This window comes from Musca domestica, unplaced genomic scaffold (genome assembly GCF_030504385.1).
Source record: "Musca domestica strain aabys unplaced genomic scaffold, Musca_domestica.polishedcontigs.V.1.1 20, whole genome shotgun sequence".
NCBI lineage: Eukaryota > Metazoa > Arthropoda > Insecta > Diptera > Muscidae > Musca > Musca domestica.
Window position 1 is genome coordinate 12,870,019 of NW_026712250.1, and position 21,110 is coordinate 12,891,128.

A 21,110-nucleotide genomic window follows, 5' to 3' on the forward strand; every position below is an offset into this window, starting at 1 on the left:
AAGAAGCCAGCCGATGACTTAAGCCAGCCAGATAAGCGCTTTATGTATTCCCACCTTATAGTGCTTATTTTGCTGTCTTAAGTCATCGGAACAAGGGAGTTTTAGGTTGACTTAGTTCGATTTTGGACCAAGGCTCCTTTTTAAATTTTCGGAAGAAGCCAGCCTATAATTTAAGCCAGCCAGATAAACGCTTTATGTATCCCTACCTTATAGTGCTTATTCTTAGATAAACAAAGGAGTTTTAGGTTGACTTAGTCCGATTTTGGCCCTAGGCTCCTTTGTTGATTTCCGAAGAAGCCAACCGATGACTTAAAGCTGTGAATACATAAAGCGCTTATTTGATTGGCTTAAGTCATCGGCTGGCTTCTTCGGAAATGAACAAAGGAGCCTAGGGCCAAAATCGAACTAGGTTAACCTAAAACTCCTTTGTTCATTTACGAAGAATCCAGCCGATGACTTAAGCCAGCCAAATATGCGCTTTATGTATTTCCAGCCTAAGTCAGCCAAATAAGTGCTTTATATATTTCCACCCTGAGAGCATGGCAAAAGAATGTAGGTAGACGCATCGACACAGCTGCTGGGACAATAAACTGTCAAACCAATCTGGGAATTGAGAATGTTGAATGAAAAATAATTTAAATTTGCAAAAATTGTTGAAAAAACGCGAATTATAATAACCTCGGAATGACGTCGTATAAGAAAACATATAAAAATCTACTTATATTTGATAGAACATTTAAAATTGTTTGACATATCAATGTTCCCAGGCGTTGATGCATCTACCTATATTCTTCTACCATGGGTGAGAATGCATAAACAGTTTAAAGTCTTTGCATGGCATATTTTGTGACATATTTTAAAGGGATGTCAGAGCCAAACTCGAATACAGCCGTCGTTTCCCATTTATAATTTGACATTGATATGCCAAGCTGCTTATGTACCCACACCTTAAACTCTCAAGTCTATTGTCAAATTTTTGACAATTAAAGACTTCTTGTCCGGCCTTATACAGGGTTAGATAAAAAAACTGCAATAAAGTCAAACGCTATAATTTTTACATTTTTTTTAATTTTAGTGAATGAAAGTAAAAAATGTCGGAAATAGCATCAAATTTTAGAATAACTTTAGATTTGTTTGAATGAAACCGTCACACGCTGCCCGAATGTTGCTCTGCGGTATTTTGGCCCATTCCCTGCGAAGCGCTTGCTTGAGGCGATCGACACTTTGGTATTTTTTAGTGCCAACCTTGCTTTCCAAAATACTTCAGACACAACGGAGTCCAACGGATTGGTATCCGGAGATTTTGGTGGCCATTGTGCGCTGGAAATGAAGCGAGGAACTTCATTGGCGTGTGCTGAGTGCGGCGAATTATTTTTCGCTTCAGAGGAAATTTTGACAGTTCAAAAAAGTAAAACAGCTGATTTAAAGCAATTCACCTTTTACACGATTGTCCTACCATTTTAGATTAAATCTTGTGGAATAACCCCAGAATTTAATTCTTGTTTCGCGGTTTTTTGTTCAATATAAGAAGTTTGTTAAAAATAAAAATAAACAAAGCCAAATGGACGATTGTTCTACCATTTTAGATTAAATCTTGTGGAATAAGCCCGAAATTTAATTCTTGTTTCGCGGGGTTTTCCCAATATAGGAATTTTGTTAAAAAATAAAAATGAATAAAGCCTACTGTCGCATATTTAAAAGTCTATTTGACACTATAAGACGCCAGCACAGAGTCGCATTTTTCTAGTTTCTAAGATGTTGAGCATATTTTCTTATTGAGCCATGTGTGATAGTAAAATGCAACTCTGATTCAAGAAAGTCTATCTTGTGTAAACCCCATTTATATTTTTTTCTAGAAATGTAATTACAATAAAAAGTTTAATAATTGTAACAAAAATCCCTCCAAAAACAAACTCAACTCAAGTAAATGCAACCTTTCGGAAAAGCGCTCAAATATCACTTGTATAAGGGTCGCATTTGAATAAATGCATGTGTGTTCTCAACCCCAATAGAAATTTTTACAGAGCTAGAAAAGAGTAATAAAATTACAGTTATTTCTTAAAATTCAATTCCTATTTTCGTTTCATTCTTCGTATCCACTATGTGTATAAAGTACGCAAACTCTTATCGAATCTCCTCTGTAAACGAACTAGTTCCCCCTAATTCCCTTGAGTGAATCGTTCAATTGAACTCGTTCGCCGGACGGAACGATTCATCTTCTGAAGTGTTTATGCAACTTTAACCCGAAATCCAAGCATTTATTTACGTGAACACAAAACACTACACAAATATCAAATAAGAAACAATGAGTTTTCTTAACAAAGAAGAACGGACTAAATGCTGGGGTGCCCGCGACGATTACTGGAAGTGCCTAAGTGAAAATGCCCCACAACATAGTTCAACATCAGGCGAAAAAGTTCCAGACGCCTGTAAGAAACTGAGAAAACTCTTCGAGACCAGTTGTCCCGGGACATGGGTTAAACATTTCGATCGTAAACGTACCTATGAACAGTTTAAACAGAAAATGGAACAAGGTGTCGATCCACTAGAAGAACATACCAAAGAATCAAAGAAATAAGTTTCTAATGTACAAAAATAACACCCGTTTTTTTTCTATTATAGTTTGTTACTGTAATTTTTAATAAATAAAAAAATACTAATTGTTGAGTAAAATCGTGGGTGACTAGGCTTTCACTGGTTTCACGGTATATACCTCTTCGGGTGGTAAGTCCACTGACACGGAAACAATATGTTTACCGGGTATCATAACATTGCCTAGAATGCGTGGTGATTCTTCGCCCTCTTCCAGATATTCGGCACACATGGATAGGACAATATTGGAATCCTTGTCGGTACAGTTGAAAAAGCCCACCAGCACTCGACCATCGGTAATCACTACCCTAAAGGGCTTGCCTAGCCATCGGCGTAAGTTTCGACGGCCAGCGGATAGATTTTCATCATTTATATTGGCATTGTTGGTAATGACATTGTTTAGTAAATGGTTCTGCAAGAGGTGGATACTTTAAACGTATTTGATTAAGGGTATTCAAATTCGTATTACCTCATAGGGCTTGGAATTGTTTAAGTCATTCATTTTGTTTATGAACTCGGCTCTATGTCCTCCAATACTCCTAATTTTTTCTGTGTTCTAGCTGGAGTTGGTCGTTTGGGAATAATTTGGTTCAAGAGAGTGACTCACTACATGGAACTAAAGAAACTAGTGACGTTTAGGGGTCACTATGTCGAAAAATTGCGTAGTTGTAGTCACCCTGTTAAATGGGTGTTTGTAGCCATATATTCTACTAAAAATTGAGAATTCAATAAAGAATTTTACAAATATAAACTATTTTTGTTTATTTGAGTTATACGACTCTGCAATTGGGACTGCTATTTATTAGTGAATATTAATATTTTGTTAAAGACATAGATGTAGCAAATGGACCACTAGATCGATAAAGTCATTACTCGTACGATGAACACAAAATTTCCCTTAAGACCGATTCTTAAATTCAGAAAATATATATTTTCTTTAGGAATAGCTACGCAGGTGCTCATCATGTTATCTTTGCCCTCCCTCATTTTTTTTTTAAGTTTAATTTATATTCAATTTAACTTGGCAACTCTGTTTAATCAACAAGTGGGCCGGTGTTTTGGGTTTGTTTGTTAACCGATAACCAAACTTGATAATCTTTCAAAGAAGATAATGTCGGAAGGAATTGTTTTTGCTGTAATTACCAGTAAGTTCCTTTAGTTCCTTTTCCATATATATCCTCCTTACACCTAACAATATTCCTACTTTATAGTCAGTGACACATGCCACGAAGATGCCACCAAAGACCGCAGTGGCCCTCGTTTGGTACAATTGATCTCGGAGAATTTCGAGAATCCTCGAATTCTCAAGGAAATTTTACCCGATGAAAAGGAACTTATCAAACAGAAGCTACTCCAGTTGTCATCTCCTGAAGTTTCAACGGCTTGCATTCTAACCACCGGGGGCACGGGCTTTGCTGCCCGCGATGTTACCCCCGAGGCTACAAAAGAAGTTCTGGACAAGGAGTGTCCACAACTTGCCATGGCCATTGGCATGCATTCACTGCAAAAAACCAAATTCGCCGCCCTTTCGCGTAGTGTCTGTGGCATTGCTGGGAAAACTTTAATCATAAATTTTCCCGGAAGTGAAAAGGCTGTTGTGGAATGTTTTGATTATATAAAGGACCTGCTGCCGCATGCTCTGCACTTGATTAACAATGATTTGGCTTTGGTACGCAAAACTCATGAGAAATTGCAGGGCTCCAGTGTGGCCCAATCACCTACACCTCATGTTTGTCCCCACAAAACGGGTAAGGGGGATGGTGTAGATCGCAACTCACCATATCCCATGTTGCCCGTAAACGAAGCATTAAATCTCATCCTGCAGACCGTAAAAACTCAGGAAACATTGCCTAATCTATTGAAAAACTTTAAATCACCCGTTGACATACCACCATTTAGGGCTTCCATTAAAGATGGCTATGCCATGAAATCGTCCGGATTTTCGGGATCCAAAAAGGTAATTGGTTATATATCAGCTGGAGATTCAATTATTAGCGATGACTTCGAAGAAGATGAATGTTATAAAATCAATACTGGGGCTCCGGTACCCTTGAAGGCTGATTGTGTTGTACAAGTCGAGGATACCAAGCTGCTTAAGACCAAAAAGAATGGCCAAGAGGATTTGGTGGAAATACTGGTGGAACCCAAAAAAGATTTGGATATAAGGTAGGACATCCACTAACATTTTTTGGATCCCTATTTAACCCAACTTTTTTTCATTGCAGGCCCCTTGGCTGTGATTTGTCGAAAAATTCTCCCCTCTTTCCCAGTGTGGATCTTTCACCGGTTGTGGTGAAATCCCTTATGGCCTCGGTGGGCCATGCAGTGCCTTTGCACAAACCCCTGGTGGCAGTCATCTCCACAGGCAGTGAATTGTTGGATCCCCAAGACTATCCCATTGAGGGAAAGATCTATGATTCAAATACCACCATGCTGAGACAATTGCTGCAATATTTTGGCTTTGAATGTTTTGTAACCAAGGTTTTGTCCGATGAGTATGACAAGTGTATTTTATATTAAAAAGTGGATTATTGATATATTTGGAATTTTCTTGCAGTTTTGAAGAGGTCTCCGAAACCCTCAGCTCCATTTATGATGAAGTAGACTTTGTCATATGCAGCGGCGGTGTTTCCATGGGCGATAAGGATTTCATTAAGCCGGTTTTGCAGAAGCTGGGTTTCCAACTACTGGTGGGACGTGTCAACATGAAACCAGGGTTTGAAATAATTTTTTTTGAAATTAATATTTGAGAATATTATTTTTATTTTTTTTTTTATTTTAGCAAACCCATGACATTTGCCGCCAAAGGTGATAAATATTTCTTTGGCTTACCCGGCAATCCTGTATCGGCCTTTGTGTGCTTCCATTTGTTTGCCTTGCCAGCCGTTAGATGGTGTTCTGGCTGGACTCAAGAGAAATGCATGTTACCGGTGGTGCAAGTCATTGTAAGTGAGGGAGTTAGTAACTAGTTTTACATCAACTGCAAAATCCTGTTCTAAAGAGACCTAAAATATCCGAATTTTGGAGGGTACTCTCGATTTTTGAACGGCTTTATGATGCATAAAAATAGACAAAAATCTAGTGCCTCGCCTTGTTCCGTACTGTCCTGTTTATCTGTAACTGCTGTCCCAAAAAAACAGTGCAAAGTCGACATATCAATGTTATGATAGATCGCTAAGTCTTGGAAATTGGCGCAATTCTCTGACTTTTTTACTGGCTGTCATAACTGAAGATTCCAATAAATGGTCAGAAGAATAAACTCCCCAATCTTTGCGCCCTATAAGTTTAATAGGAATTCTTAGCAGCATCTTTCCTATCAATTTCGAAGCCATGTTTGGCAAAGTATTCTAGCTGAGTCACAAGGATACAATTTTCGAGCTTTGCCTACCCTTTTTATAACCTCAGCCACATGGCTAGAGAGGGTATAACTCATTTGATACGGCCAAAACGTGCCTCATCGAAATAACGCTTTTAGACCCTAGGTCTCTTTGGACCAAATTCATTACAGGACATTTGGAGTCGATTTATCGATGTCCTTCCGTCCGTCCGCCCATCTGGCTGGCTGGTGCGCACGATAACTCTTGAAGGGAGTATCCGATTTGATCCAAACTTGGTACATCGAAATATTTTTGTCAAACTTAGATCGAATTCAGAGATGGACAATATCGGTGTACTCCTTCTGGTACTTCCCCCTCAAAAGGTCGAAATTTTTAGAAAATATATTTTCTGCACAGAAAGAGAAAGGATAATCCGATTTTGCTCTATCTTTGCGAATCGTAATATTTACATCAGTGCTAGGTCAGGTGCGAAAATGAACAATATCGGTCCACACCATCAAGCTCCTCCCCCACAAAGGGTCAAAACTAGGAATAATTATATCTCTTACAAAATGTGATGTAAGCTTCCGATTGTCTTCAAATTACACACATCAAAATATTTTCATTAACCCTAAGTCTAGTGTGAAAATGGAATATATCGGTCCACTTCTTCTGGTACCTCCCCCACAAAGGGTTAAAATTTTGAATATTCATTAAGCTCGAAAAGCACGAAATTTCCATCCGATTCCATTCAGACTTGGCATATCTCAACATTTCCATCAACACAAGATCTGTGATGAAGATGGTAGAGATCGGACCATTCCTTCTGGTACCACCCCCACAAAGGGTCTATGTTTTGAATAACAAAACGATCATAAAATCCAAAATAAGCATCCGGTTCTCTTCAAATTACACACATGACAATATTTTTATTCGCCCAAGGTCTGGTGAGAAGATGGGATATAACGGTCCAACCCTTCTGGTACCTCCCCCACAAAGAGTTAAAATTTTGAACATTCATGAAGCTCGTAAAACACGAAAATGACATCCGATTCCTTTCAGACTTGGCATATCTCAATATTTCCATCGGGACAAGATCTGTTATAAATATGGTAGAGATCGGACCACTCCTTATGGTACCTCCCCTACAAAGGGTCTAAGTTTTGAATAACAAAAACGATTATAAAACTCGAAATAAGCATCCGATTGTGTTCAAATTATACACATCACAATATTTTTGTTAACCCCAGGTCTGGTGTGAAATTGGGATATAACGGTCCAATCCTTCTGGTAGCTCCCCCACAAACGGTCAATATTTTGAATATCCATGAAGCTCATAAAACACGAAATTGACCTCCGATTCCATTCAGACGGGGCAAATTTCAATATTTCCATCAACACAAGGCCTGTTATAAAGTTGGTAGAGATCGGACCATTTATTCTGGTATCTCCTCCACATAGGGTTCAAGATTTTTGAAAAACAAAACGCTTAAGAAAGCGATGTATGCATCTAAATCTCTTCAAATTTCACACAGGATCTGTTGTGAAGATGAAATATGTCTGCCAACCCCTTTTGGAACCTCACCCACAAAGAGTCACAATTTCCAATACTTATATCCATGTCAAAACTTGCGAAACAAGTCGGCGATTCGTTACAACTCGCTATATCTAAATATTTCTCTTAACCAGAAGCCTGAGATGAATATATAATTAATCGGAATTTATGATTTCGAATAAAATTGGATATAAATATTCGATATCCTACAAATTTTGCACATACAAATATTTTTATCTGTATTAGATGAAATAAGAAAATGGAATACTTCGGTCCGCTATATATGTTACCTCATGTATATTTCCAGATTTCCCAAAAATTTGCACATATCCCATATAAAGTATAGGAAGTAGACGATATGGTCCAAATCTGGCACGTTGTAATATTTTTATCAGTCTTTGGTCGGATACGCATTGATCAACTGCTTCGGAATTTCCCCCATAAAGGGTCAACAATTTGAATAATCATAAGTCAAGGCTGGGTGTATAAATCTGTCCGACTGATTCTATTTTACTTATTAGTTGTAGACTCCTGTCGGGTGGCTCTTCCTTTCTTAGATTACCATAAGCTTCTTTCCCACTGTCTTAATTCCCAGACCTGTTTTTTTTTTTTTAATTTCTACAGGAGTTGGAGTGGAACATTAGTTTCACCAACGAAAGTTGCTATTTTTTTTATTAATTTAATTATTTTTTTTTTAGCTGGAAAATCAAAGTGTACCATTAGATCCCAGACCTGAATATATGCGTGCCACAATCACAAGCCGTAATGGTCAACTTTATGCTTCGATTACCGGCAATCAGGTTTGTTTTCAACTCCCTTCAAAGTTGTTTTTTGTTTACTTTAATTAAATGCATTAATATTTTTTTCAACACTTTCGCTTTGCAAACCATAACCGCCGAATCAACGCAATACTGCAATAGATGAGTAGCCGCTTGCAAAGTATTGTTGGAGCCGATGTACTGGTGCATTTACCGGCACGCACCGAAACTAAAACTGAAGCCAAAGCTGGTGATATATTGCCAGCCAGTGTATTGCGTTACGATTTCATAACGAAATATGAATGAAAGTTAGATGCCTAACGATGTCGTCAAGTCTCGGCGGCCAACTTGCCTGGGTGCCTGCCTGCCAGCCAGTGAAGCATGGCTTTTTGGAAACCCAAACCTACACACACACACATACGCACGCAGCTTAAAAATTGCAATACTTAAAATTTTGAAAAAAAAAAAATGAAGAAACATCACAACAAATTTTGTTATTTGAATATATTTATTAGATTAGATTTCATTTAAAACAAAATGTTTTATATTAAATTTATTATTAAATTTTCATTGATTTGAAAGAGTTACAATATATATGTATACGTATAAAATTTCAAAAAGAAATAATATTTTCTTTTTTTTCTTCTTAGATGTATATACACTATGGAAAATAATAATAATGTGACCAATTTTTTTAGCATTTTAGTTTATATAACAAATCAAAATTTTGTTAAAAATAAAAAAAAAAAAAAATAAGACTTATTTACAAATTTATATTAAAAAAAAATTATAAAAATTTGGAATTTTAGATTTCGAGAGCAAAGAAGTAATTCCTCCGCAAAATCCCGGGATAAAATCTTTTTCGTAAGTTTTCTTTTTTTTTCTCTGGAATTCAATTGACATTTCTTCCTTTTGTTTTTCCTTTTCAGAATTATCAAAATTTTCCTCTGTCTTCCTCAATGGAGTCGAGACAGTTTGGCATTCAAACACGCTGTACAACACCAACTGTTCCACCAAGGGATCTTTGTTTTTCCAATGGTTTCTTTACATCATCTGCCGGCGACTTATTGGACAAACGCATTGAGGAACGGCATGGCAACGCGAATTGGTATTTGTTGGAGGCCAACAGGGAGTAGCGTTCATGTGGCGACAGATCCCACAAGGCACGTTCTACCACACTCAGGGCACTGGGACTCAAGACATTGGCGGTATAGGTTGTTGGGGCTCCACTGGAAACTAAAATGAAATAAAAAAAACACAAATCACAAAAAGTAAAATGCAATAAAAACAAAAAATCATCTCCACTTACTTTGGGCCGTTGGTGGTTTATAGAGCATCTCGGCATGCAAACCACAAGTATCCAAACAGACCACACGTATACCAAACGGTTGCAGTTCACGTCGCACCTCTTGTACACATTTATCCGTAGCAACTTTAGAAACATTGTAGGCAATCATACCATCACCATGGCCTCCGTTGGCGGCACCCAAATAAATCAAACGGCCACAGGTTGGTTTCAAGAAATCCACAAAAGCCTTGGCAATGCGTAGAGAACCCAAAATATTCGTCTTAAACATTTGTTCCATTTGATACAATTCCTGCGACTCGATGCGGCCCCTATAGAAAGTGCCACTAGTATTTATGACCGCCTGGATGCCCTGTTCGCCGGCACTCAAATGCGTGCCCAAATTTTCGGTGGCCTCACGCAACACCTCATCTTTGGTAACATCCAAGAATATCGGTATGATTTCACCCGATACTGGAGCTTCGGTAAATTCGCGCATTTTCAACCAACCAATTAGCAGCTTCGCCGGCAGACTATCGACGCCATCTTTCATGCCAGCCAATACCCGGCAACCTTTACTGGCCAAATGGGTACACAATTGCAGGCCCAATGCTGTATCGGCACTCGTTACCAATACGGTATTCGATTTGGGGTGTTCAGCTTTCTTGACATCATCGTCACGCACCTTACATATCAAATAGATGATAAGGGCTCCGGCAATTGAGAAAAGGGCCAATAGTTGAAAGGCCAATACCAAGGCAGTCATTGGTTCCATTATGGCATTGCTAGAAGGGGGAGAGAGAGAGAGAGAGAGAGAGAGGAAAGGAAATTAGATATTAGCTTAGAAAACTTTGTTTTGAAGACATATTTTTAATAATTGTTTTAAAGATAGATTTATCGATCATTATTTTAAAGTATATAGTAGTTATCGATCAAGCTTTTTTTAAAGAAAACATTGTTATGGATCAAATTTTTCGAAGAAAACGTTGTTTTCGATCAGTTTTCTCACAGAAAAAGTTGTAATCGATCGAGCGAAAAGTATCGAAATACTTTTCGATAGAAAAGTTGTTATTGTCAACATTTTCTATGGAAAAGGTTGTTATCGACAACATTTTCCAAAGAAAAAGTTGTTATCGACAACATTTTCTATAGAAAAAGTTGTTATCGGTAACATTTTCTATAGAAAAAGTTGTTATCGGTAGCATTTTCTATAGAAAAAGTTGTTATCGACAACATTTTCTATGGAAAAAGTTGTTATCGATAACATTTTCTATAGTAAAAGTGGTTATCGACAACATTTTCTATGGAAATAGTTGTTATCGACAAAATTTTCGATAGAAAAAGTTGTTATCGACAACATTTTCTATAGAAAAGGTGGTTTTCGACAACATTTTCTATAGAAAAGGTGGTTATCGACAACATTTTCTATAGAAAAAGACAGCATTTTCTATAGCAAAAGTTGTTATCGCCAACATTTTCTATAGAAAATGTTGTTATCGGTAACATTTTCCATAGAAAATGTTGTTATCGGTAACATTTTCTGTAGAAAATGTTGTTATCGGTAACATTTTCTGTAGAAAATGTTATCGGTAACATTTTCTGTAGAAAATGTTGTTATCGGTAACATTTTCTGTAGAAAATGTTGTTATCGGTAACATTTTCTGTAGAAAATGTTGTTATCGGTAACATTTTCTGTAGAAAATGTTGTTATCGGTAACATTTTCTGTAGAAAATGTTGTTATCGGTAACATTTTCTGTAGAAAATGTTGTTATCGGTAACATTTTCTTTGGAAAATATTGTTATCGGTAACATTTTCTTTAGAAAATGTTGTTATCGGTAACATTTTCTTTGGAAAATGTTGTTATCGGTAACATTTTCTATAGAAAAAGTTGTTATCGGTAACATTTTCTATAGAAAAAGTTGCTATCGGTAACATTTTCTATAGAAAACGTTGTTATCGGTAACATTTTCCATAGAAAAAATTGTTATCGGTAACATTTTCCATAGAAAAAATTGTTATCGACAGCATTTTCCTTAGAAAAAATTGTTATCGACAACATTTTCTATAGAAAAAGTTCAATTTTTAATGTAAAACATAGTTGTCGATAATCCTTTCTCCCCAAAAACAATTGTTATCGATTCAATTTTCCGTAGATAAACCTCTTTATGACCTATTTTAATTAAGTTTAATAAAATATTTTACAACCTAACATCGTTTTAAAAGCCCTGTCTGCCTATGACATTTACAACATTTTCCCTGAAAAATTACTTTTGTTGTTTTTAGTTTTAACCTTAATCTTTACACAAACAAATATTCTGTATGGAATTTTAATTAGTTTTTTTTTATAATGTGTGTGACACACAAACATACACACGAGCTTGCGTGTGCTGCGACCACTCTTGATGGGGTTTTAAAACTAAGAAATTATTCATGAATAAATTATTGTTTTATTTCAGAGGCGATAATAGTAAAACATTGTTAGTTTTCGATTTTTGTTTTGAAAATCAAATCAAATATGTATATAAAAAAAATCTTGTTTGTTAATAAAACCGAAATGATAAATAAATTATTGAATCTTTTGTGATAAAAAAAAGCTTCCGTGATTGAGTTTTTCAGACATCAAATCATCTATTCTCCGTCATCAAGCTCCTGTTCAATTTTGCTTCATGTTTTACAAATTTGGTATGAAATGGCATTCCCGCTACAATTTTCTTGTGAGGAAAACATTTCTTCAATTTAAACTTGGCTTGAACAAAAAATATGCTGTCATTTTCCAATAGAAAAACAGTCAATGGCCAAAGAAACCGAATTCCAATCAATCATTAAGGCTAACAAGCATGTTTTTGTTTACAAAACTACAAATATAACATCTTAACAATATTTAAAGGCCAATTTGTCTACAAACCAGTCTTTCAATACCAGGCTCACACTGTGACTGGAATAAAGTTTGCAAAACAAAAAAAAAAAAAAACAAAATTAAAAAACAACAACAACTACGCCATACACCCAACAAAGAAAGTGAAATTTTCTTGTTATTGGCAATAAACAAATTTGTTGTAGCCATCAATAAATGGATAATCGAATTGCTTGTAAAAGTCATCGGCAAAAGTGAGGTTATTACACGCAGTCTTCATTTTTCGCATAAACCAATTTTGTTGTTATTTTTCTCGAAACGTATTAACTTCGAAGCAACCAAATAGTTTTGAATAGATAACAATGGAATCGAAATTGAAATAATATGGAAACCAACACGTAGACAAATCAGCCATTTTAATAACCAAATTTGGAGGATATGCCGGGCAGAGGGTATTGAATGCATACCAATGGCTAGGCATTGAGGCGAACAGTGTGTATTTGTTTTTTTTTTTTTAAATTCAAACCTAATCAACATTGTCACCAAAAATGGATATTGAACTTAAGTTATGACTGGTTAAAATGGGAAGAAAAACAACAACAAAGTACAGGGGAGCCACTTTTGATAATAGGGATGAAAAAGTTGGTCGATAACAAATGTTTTCTATAGAAAATGTTGTCGATAACAATTTTTTCTATGGAAAATATTGTCGATAACATTTTTTTCAATAAAAAATGTTGTCGATAACAATTTTTTCTATGGAAAATATTATCGATAACAACTTTTTCCATAGAAAATGTTGTCGATAACAACTTTTTCCATAGAAAATGTTGCCGATAACAACTTTTTCCATAGAAAATGTTGTCGATAACAACTTTTTCCACAGAAAATGTTGCCGATAACAACTTTTTCCATAGAAAATGTTGCCGATAACAACTTTTTCTATAGAAAAGAATGTCGATAACAACATTTATATAGAAAAGGGTTACCGATAACAACTTTTTCCATAGAAAATGTTATTGACGACAACTTTTTCTATAGAAAATGTCGTCGATAACAACTTTTTCTATGGAAAAGTTGGTCGATAACAAATTTTTCTATAGAAAATGTTGTCGATAACAAATTTTTCTATAGAAAATGTTGTCGATAACAAATTTTTCTATAGAAAATGTTGTCGATAACAAATTTTTTTTATGGAAAATGTTGTCGATAACAACTTTTTCTATAGAAAATGTTACCGATAACAACATTTTCAATAGAAAATGTTACCGATAACAACATTTTCAATAGAAAATGTTACCGATAAAAACATTTTCAATAGAAAATGTTACCGATAACAACATTTTCAATAGAAAATGTTACCGATAACAACATTTTCTAAAGAAAATGTGGTCGATAACAACATTTTATATAGAATATGTTGTCGATAACAACTTTTTCTGTAGAAAATATTGTCGATAACAACTTTTTCTGTAGAAAATATTGTCGATAACATTTTTTTCTATAGAAAATATTGTCGATAACAATTTTTTCTATAGAAAATATTGTCGATAACAATTTTTTCTATAGAAAATATTGTCGATAACAATTTTTTCTATAGAAAATATTGTCGATAACAATTTTTTCTATAGAAAATATTGTCGATAACAACTTTTTCTATGGAAAATGTTGTTTATAATAACTTTTTTTATAGAAAATGTTGCCGATAATCACTTTTTCTATAGAAAATGTTGCCGATAACATTTTTTTCTATAGAAAATGTTGTCGATGACAATTTTTTCTATAGAAAATGTTGTCGATGACAATTTTTTCTATAGAAAATGTTGTCGATGACAATTTTTTCTATAGAAAATGTTGTCGATGACAATTTTTTCTATAGAAAATGTTGTCGATGACAATTTTTTCTATAGAAAATGTTGCCGATAACAATTTTTTCTATAGAAAATGTTGTTGATCACATAAAAAATGTTGTCGAAAACATTTTTTTCCATAGAAAATGTTTTCGATAACAACTTTTTCTATAGAAAATGTTGTCGATAACAACTTTTTCTCTAGAAAATGTTGTCGATAACAACTTTTTCTCTAGAAAATGTTGTCGATAACAACTTTTTCCATAGAAAATATTTTCGATAACAATTTTTTCTATAGAAAAGTGTTGTCGATAACAACTTCTTCTCTGGAAAATATTTGTTTTTTCTATATGTTTTCGATAATATAATAACTTTTCAATGTTCGATTACACAGTCAATAGTTTGCCAAGTAAAGTATGCCTTTAAGAAAACCGAAATCGATTGCATTTTTTTTTTTTGAAATGAAATAAATTTTGTTTTTCAACAAGTTTAGTCACGTTCTATATCCACAGCCAAGCGACGTAAAAGGCACAAGCCTTGTTGCGAATAGCCATGCCATCGAGTTGTTGTTGTTGTTGTTGTTTTTATTAAACACCTTCAAAAAGTTGTTGATTTTGAAGGTATGTTATTACCTTTGCTGCAATAATAAACTTATGCCGCGGCTATGACGGCAATAGTGTAGTTGTTGTTGTGTTTTGATATTTTTTTTGGTTTTTTAGTCTTTGTTTTTTAACTAATTAATATTAACGTTACGTTTCGTTGCATTACTTAATTGGTGTTAAAAATGGAGAGCAAGCAACGCATGGAGAGGGAGAGAGAAGGTTATGGTATTTCAGTTGTTGTTTTTTGGGGGTGGGAGAGAATGAGAGGGATTTTTGTTTTCCACCAAAAAAATAAACTAATCCATGGTGTTTCCAATTTGATTTTATATAACAATTAATATTGGCCATTAATAAAGTAAATATTGTAGCAACAAAAAATAAAATGAAAGTTTAAAAAAATTAATAATTAATTAATTAATTAAAAGAAGAAACATTGCAAAGCAAGAAATAATAGACATTTCCTTTATTAAATTTCAAGCTCTTCTTCCTGGTCGGCAGTAAGAAGCCGACAAAAATCCAACTAATGTTTTGAACATTAAACCCCCTTCTCTCCCCCTCTCCCCTCTCCCCTCTTACCCGCATTACTATTATTTCTTAAGCAGAAGTATGTTCGGCCAAAAGAAAGTTGTTTCCTTTTCAAAACAAAATTTTACTTCGTCATAGTGGCTGGCATTGCGTAGCCAAAACACCATGGCAGTTGCATGGACACTTGGTTTTCTTTGATTGCCTTTAGTGCAGTCCGCCGAAAGCAAAAAATAATTCACTTTTTGCCAAACAATTGCAATTTGCAACTCGAAAAAGAAAACAACAACAATAACATGGTTTGCACCACTGCAAAACTAATAAATGAGAGCCCTCATTTTTCTTTCTTTTGTCAGGGAAATGTCTATTTTTCTTTTCTTGTTATGGTGCATAAAGGAAATAGGGTTTTGGATTTTCTTAGGCAGTCAGCTGTGAAAAGCAGATTAGTTAAATCCAAAGTCTATGTAAAATTACTACAATTTCCTGTATAATTGATATGAAAAATTAAAAAAATTTTCAAAGAAAAACGCAATTTTTTCCCAGAAAAAAATATCGATAACAAAATCGATAACATTAAAACCCTCCAAAAATGGGAGCAAAAATAATAAATTTTGAGGGATAATCGGAACTATTTTGGACCAGAGCAACTTCATAATATTCGATAACAAGGGCAGACGATTCGATAATATATATTTTTTCAAATCGCAGCACCAAAATGTCCAGGGAATCTACACACCGCCATGACGAATACTGACCATATTCAGCCGTATGCTTTAAAATATGGCAATTTTGAATTAATTTTTGTTTGTATTATAATTCAGTGACAGAGTGACCATAATTGTCTGGAATTGAATTGATAATGGGTAGCTGGGGGGTTGACATTTTCATATAATAGCTACTTATTTGAAATTGTGGAAGGAGAAACTGCAACAACAAAATACAATGGTAGTGATAACTAAAATAGAAACATACAAGAGTGCATATGTGTGTATAACTACCTATGCATACAATTTCATAATAAATTCAAACCGACCGACACAATGGAATCATAAGTTTAGGCATACAAATGTCAGTCCATAGAAAATGTCGAAGAAATATCTAGAAGTGAGTCATACGGAAGTTGAAGTTTATGTGGAAAAGTTAACTTTTTCGCAAGGAAATATTTTCGATAACTATATATATGGACAGGAAAAGGGTCGATAACGACTTTTCTGCATAGAAAAGTTATCGATAATAACTTTTCTGCATAGAAAAGTTGTCGATAAACACTTTTCTGCAAAAGAACGTTATCGATAATAACTTTTCTGCATAGAAAAGTTATCGATAATAACTTTTCATTACATAAAAGTTGTCGATAACAACATTTCGTTATAGAAAAGTTGTCGATAACAAGTTTTCTTTATGACAAAGTTGTCGATAACAAGTTTTCTTTATAGAAAAGTTGTCGACAATAACTTTTCGTTATAGAAAAGTTGTCGATAACAACTTTTCGTTATAGAAAAGTTGTCGATAACAAGTTTTCTTTATGACAAAGTTGTCGATAACAAGTTTTCTTTATGACAAAGTTGTCGATAACAAGTTTTCTTTATAGAAAAGTTGTCGATAACAACTTTTCGTTATAGAAAAGTTGTCGATAACAACTTTTCGATAACAACTTTTCGTTATGAAACAGTTATCTATTATAACTTTTCGTTATAGAAAAGTTGTCGATAACAACTTTTCGTTATAGAAAAGTTGTCGATAACAACTTTTCGTTATAGAAAAGTTGTCGATAACAACTTTTCGTTATAGAAAAGTTGTCGATAACAACTTTTCGTTATAGAAAAGTTGTCGATAACAAGTTTTCTTTATGACAAAGTTGTCGATAACAAGTTTTCTTTATGACAAAGTTGTCGATAACAAGTTTTCTTTATGACAAAGTTGTCGATAACAACTTTTCGATAGAGAAAAGCTGTCGATAACAACTTTTCGTTAGAGAAAAGCTGTCGATAACAACTTTTCGTTAGAGAAAAGCTGTCGATAACAACTTTTCGTTAGAGAAAAGCTGTCGATAACAACTTTTCGTTAGAGAAAAGCTGTCGATAACAACTTTTCGTTAGAGAAAAGCTGTCGATAACAACTTTTCGTTAGAGAAAAGCTGTCGATAACAACTTTTCGTTAGAGAAAAGCTGTCGATAACAACTTTTCGTTAGAGAAAAGCTGTCGATAACAACTTTTCGTTAGAGAAAAGCTGTCGATAACAACTTTTCGTTAGAGAAAAGTTGTCGATAACAACTTTTCGTTAGAGAAAAGTTGTCGATAACAACTTTTCGTTAGAGAAAAGTTGTCGATAACAACTTTTCGTTAGAGAAAAGTTGTCGATAACAACTTTTCGTTAGAGAAAAGTTGTCGATAACAACTTTTCGTTAGAGAAAAGTTGTCGATAACAACTTTTCGTTAGAGAAAAGTTGTCGATAACAACTTTTCGTTAGAGAAAAGTTGTCGATAACAACTTTTCGTTAGAGAAAAGTTGTCGATAACAACTTTTCGTTAGAGAAAAGTTGTCGATAACAACTTTTCGTTAGAGAAAAGTTGTCGATAACAACTTTTCGTTAGAGAAAAGTTGTCGATAACAACTTTTCGTTAGAGAAAAGTTGTCGATAACAACTTTTCGTTAGAGAAAAGTTGTCGATAACAACTTTTCGTTAGAGAAAAGTTGTCGATAACAACTTTTCGTTAGAGAAAAGTTGTCGATAACAACTTTTCGTTAGAGAAAAGTTGTCGATAACAACTTTTCGTTAGAGAAAAGTTGTCGATAACAACTTTTCGTTATAGAAAAGTTGTCAATAACAACTTAATTTTTAAGTTGCCTGTTCAATGTGTTTTGTACAAATAAGATATCGACGTTTCTTCTCAAAATCGGAAATCTGTCTACCTCTCTCCTGACCTAGAAAAACATTCCAAACAAATTATTTGCTTAAAACTGGTTGTGTTTGGTCAACTAGATGAGTTTCAGTTAAAACAAACTCCAAACGAGCTGAAGTGGTGTCCAGTATGAAGTTTCGTTTAACTCATTCAATTGTCAGAAGCAACGACATCAACGTCCATCTCTTCCAATCACAGCTAAATACCACTGCCATCGAAGTGTGTGTGTGTGTTTGTGTTATGGCAACGATCCATAAAAGGTGTGTTTTTCTTAGCTTCTTCTCCTCCTTCAATGAGAGCTTCACCAAACGTCCAATGGTGAATGCAGAATGCACCTTTTTAATAAGGTTAGTGGGTTAGTTGCAACATTAAAAAAAACAACAAATTTAACGCATGACTTTATGGGCAAATTGCCCACTTTGGAAAACAATGTTGGCAACAGTCACCAATTGGCAATTGGTGGATATTTCACAAGATATTTCGCATTTTAAATAAGAACAGATGTGGCCAGCATAGAGTGGAGGAATGGTGTTATTGATCTTGGAAATTTCTCACTTGAATGGAGTTAATTGATTTGTTCCAAGTTTACTGAGTTGAAGAATTATCGAAATACTTTGTATGGAAATTGGGAGGAAATTGGGGCAACAATGCATTGTGAATGTCTGGGTGAATGGAATGGTTGATAATTACAAAAAAATGAGGTCTTAAGCCTTTTAGTTTATGGGGTAAACTTGCTCCAGAGATAAGGAAAATCATAAGAAGAGAGAACGAAAAAGAAAGGATGTACACATTGGTTTTCATGCAGGTTTGTGTCTTAAGTCTTTTGAATCAAATGATAAGACCGTAATGAGAGTAATTTGTAAAGATAACCCTTCTGAGAGAGAGAGAGAGAGCCAACGGAATTTTTTCATACAGCACATGGCAAAGTTTGTGTCTTAAGTCTTCAGTTTTAGTTTTCTTCGGCGAAAGCAATGGCGAAAATTTGTAAACAGAGAAGAAGAGAAAAGGGATTTTGAGTGAGAAACTGTAGTCATTTCATTGTCTCCTTACATAGGTTTGTGTCTTAAGTCTTTTGTTTGTCATGGCAATAATCATGAATGAAGAGAGTGAGAAGAGAGAATTGATTTCTCATTTGAATTTCATATGTTTGCCGTTGGGTTTGTGTCTTAAGTCTTTTGATTTGTGGGGCAAAATGGGGGATTTAAGAAGAATTTTGAAATGATTTTCGTATCAAATTTCAAGGAAATTTGTAAAAATATTTTAAGAATTTATAATTTGGAATATTTTCGAGTATTTTTCAAAAAATCCAAAAAACAAATAAAGGAGATATTTTGCAATTAAATTATTAAAAAATTATTTTTAATACAAAAAAATCTTGACCTATAAAATTAAATGAAAAACAAGTTAAAAAGTATCGTTGGTTATCCGACAGATGTATACATCGAGCCTTGTGTTATGATTATTCAAACTTTTTATCGTTTATGGGGGCGGTTTCGAAGCAATTGGCCAATATTGACTTCGTATCTGACGTAAGACTGATATAAATATTACAACATGACAGATTTGGCCTATATCGACTACTTCCTGTACTTTATATGAGACATGTGCAAAATTTTTGGATAATGTGGAAACAAGCGTGAAGTAACAGATATAGCAGACCGAAGTATTCCATTTTCATGATTCATCTAATACATATAAAAATATTGGTATGGCAAAATTTGAAGAAAATTGAATATTTATAACCAATTTTATTCGAAATCAAAAATTTCGATAAAGAACATATTCGTATCAGATTTCTGTTTAAGAGAAATATTTAGATATAACAAGTTGTAAAGAATCGACGACTTGTTTCGAAAAGTTATGACAGATATAAGTATTGAGAATCGTGAGGGAGAGTTTGGTAACTAAGGGGTTGGCAGATGTATAGCATCTTTAAAACAGATCTTGTGGTAGCAAAAATGTTCGTATGTGGGAAATTTGAGGAGATGGATGGATGAATTTGGATGCTTATTTCGTTTTTTTTTTTGAGAGTTTTGTTTTTCGAAAATCTCGAACCCTATGTGGGGGAGGTACCAGAAGAAATGGTCCGATCTCTGCCATCTTTATAACAGATCTTGTGTTAATGGAAATATTGAGATGTTCCAAGTCTGAATGGAATCGGATGTTAATTTCGCGTTTTATGAAGCACATGAATATTAAAAATTTTGACCCTTTGTGGGGGAGGTACCAGAAGGAATCGTCCGATCTCTACCATCTTTATAACAGATCTTGTATTGACGGAAATATTGAGATGTGCAAAGTCTTAATAGAATCGTATAATAATTTTGTGTTTTATGACCTTCATGAATATTCTAAATTTTAACCCTTTGTGGGGGAGGTATCGGAAGGAGTAGATCAATATATTCCTTTTTCACACCAGTCCTTGGGTTAATAAAAATATTGTGATTTGTGTAATTTGAAGATAATCGGATACATGCATTACATTTTATAAGACTTATAATTATTCATCACCTTGACCCTTTGTGGGGGAGGTACTTGATGGAGTGGACCAATATTGTCCATTTTCGCACCAGACCTAGCTCTGATGCAAATATTAGGATATGCAAAGTTGGAGCAAAATTGGATTATCCTTTCTCTTTTTGTGAAGTAAATTATTTTCTTTGAAAATGTTGACATTTTGTGTGGGAGGTACCAGAAGGAGTTGACCGAAGAATATTTTCCTTTTAAAAAATATTAAAAAAAATATTTCTAAGCCTTTTTAAGAACATTTTTTTTTCTAAAAAATTTAAAGAAGACTGCCGTTAACATTTTAAAAAATAATTGTTTTTAAATTAAAAAAATATTAAATTTTCAAATCTGCACTAACAAA

The 21,110-nt window shown here is 34.3% G+C and overlaps 4 protein-coding genes across 5 annotated transcripts in view; 2 read left to right on the forward strand and 2 right to left on the reverse strand.

Annotated features, from left to right (window-relative positions):
- The first annotated feature begins 2,178 nt into the window (after window positions 1–2,178).
- LOC101890626 (cytochrome c oxidase assembly factor 6 homolog) lies at window positions 2,179–2,673 on the forward strand. The gene has a single exon (XM_005191605.4). The coding sequence runs from the start codon at window positions 2,306–2,308 to the stop codon at window positions 2,576–2,578; it is 273 nt and encodes a 90-aa protein (XP_005191662.1). The 5' UTR covers window positions 2,179–2,305; the 3' UTR covers window positions 2,579–2,673.
- A 10-nt stretch (window positions 2,674–2,683) lies between these two features.
- LOC101890119 (N-alpha-acetyltransferase 38, NatC auxiliary subunit) lies at window positions 2,684–3,220 on the reverse strand. Its single transcript, XM_005191602.4, has 2 exons — window positions 3,062–3,220; window positions 2,684–3,004 (listed from the first exon to the last, which is right to left on the reverse strand). Exons 1-2 carry the CDS (start codon window positions 3,092–3,094, stop codon window positions 2,684–2,686), a joined length of 354 nt encoding a protein of 117 aa, XP_005191659.1. The 5' UTR covers window positions 3,095–3,220.
- Window positions 3,221–3,581: 361 nt separating this feature from the next.
- Window positions 3,582–8,839, forward strand: LOC101890800 (molybdenum cofactor synthesis protein cinnamon). The gene is made up of 7 exons (XM_005191606.4): window positions 3,582–3,737; window positions 3,804–4,758; window positions 4,818–5,087; window positions 5,150–5,308; window positions 5,375–5,537; window positions 8,163–8,264; window positions 8,385–8,839. Exons 1-7 carry the CDS (start codon window positions 3,704–3,706, stop codon window positions 8,526–8,528), a joined length of 1,827 nt encoding a protein of 608 aa, XP_005191663.2. The 5' UTR covers window positions 3,582–3,703; the 3' UTR covers window positions 8,529–8,839.
- A 118-nt stretch (window positions 8,840–8,957) lies between these two features.
- LOC101890285 (short-chain dehydrogenase/reductase family 9C member 7) overlaps window positions 8,958–21,110 on the reverse strand; it is a 61,763-nt gene continuing 49,610 nt past the window's right edge. For both annotated transcript variants that reach the window (XM_059122457.1, XM_059122458.1), the window contains exons 3-4: window positions 9,532–10,292; window positions 8,958–9,458 (exon numbers count right to left, since the gene is read on the reverse strand). In XM_059122457.1, the coding sequence (XP_058978440.1) occupies window positions 9,205–9,458; window positions 9,532–10,282 (1,005 nt within the window). In that variant the 5' untranslated portion in view covers window positions 10,283–10,292 and the 3' untranslated portion in view covers window positions 8,958–9,204. The remainder of the gene's footprint in view (window positions 9,459–9,531; window positions 10,293–21,110) is intronic.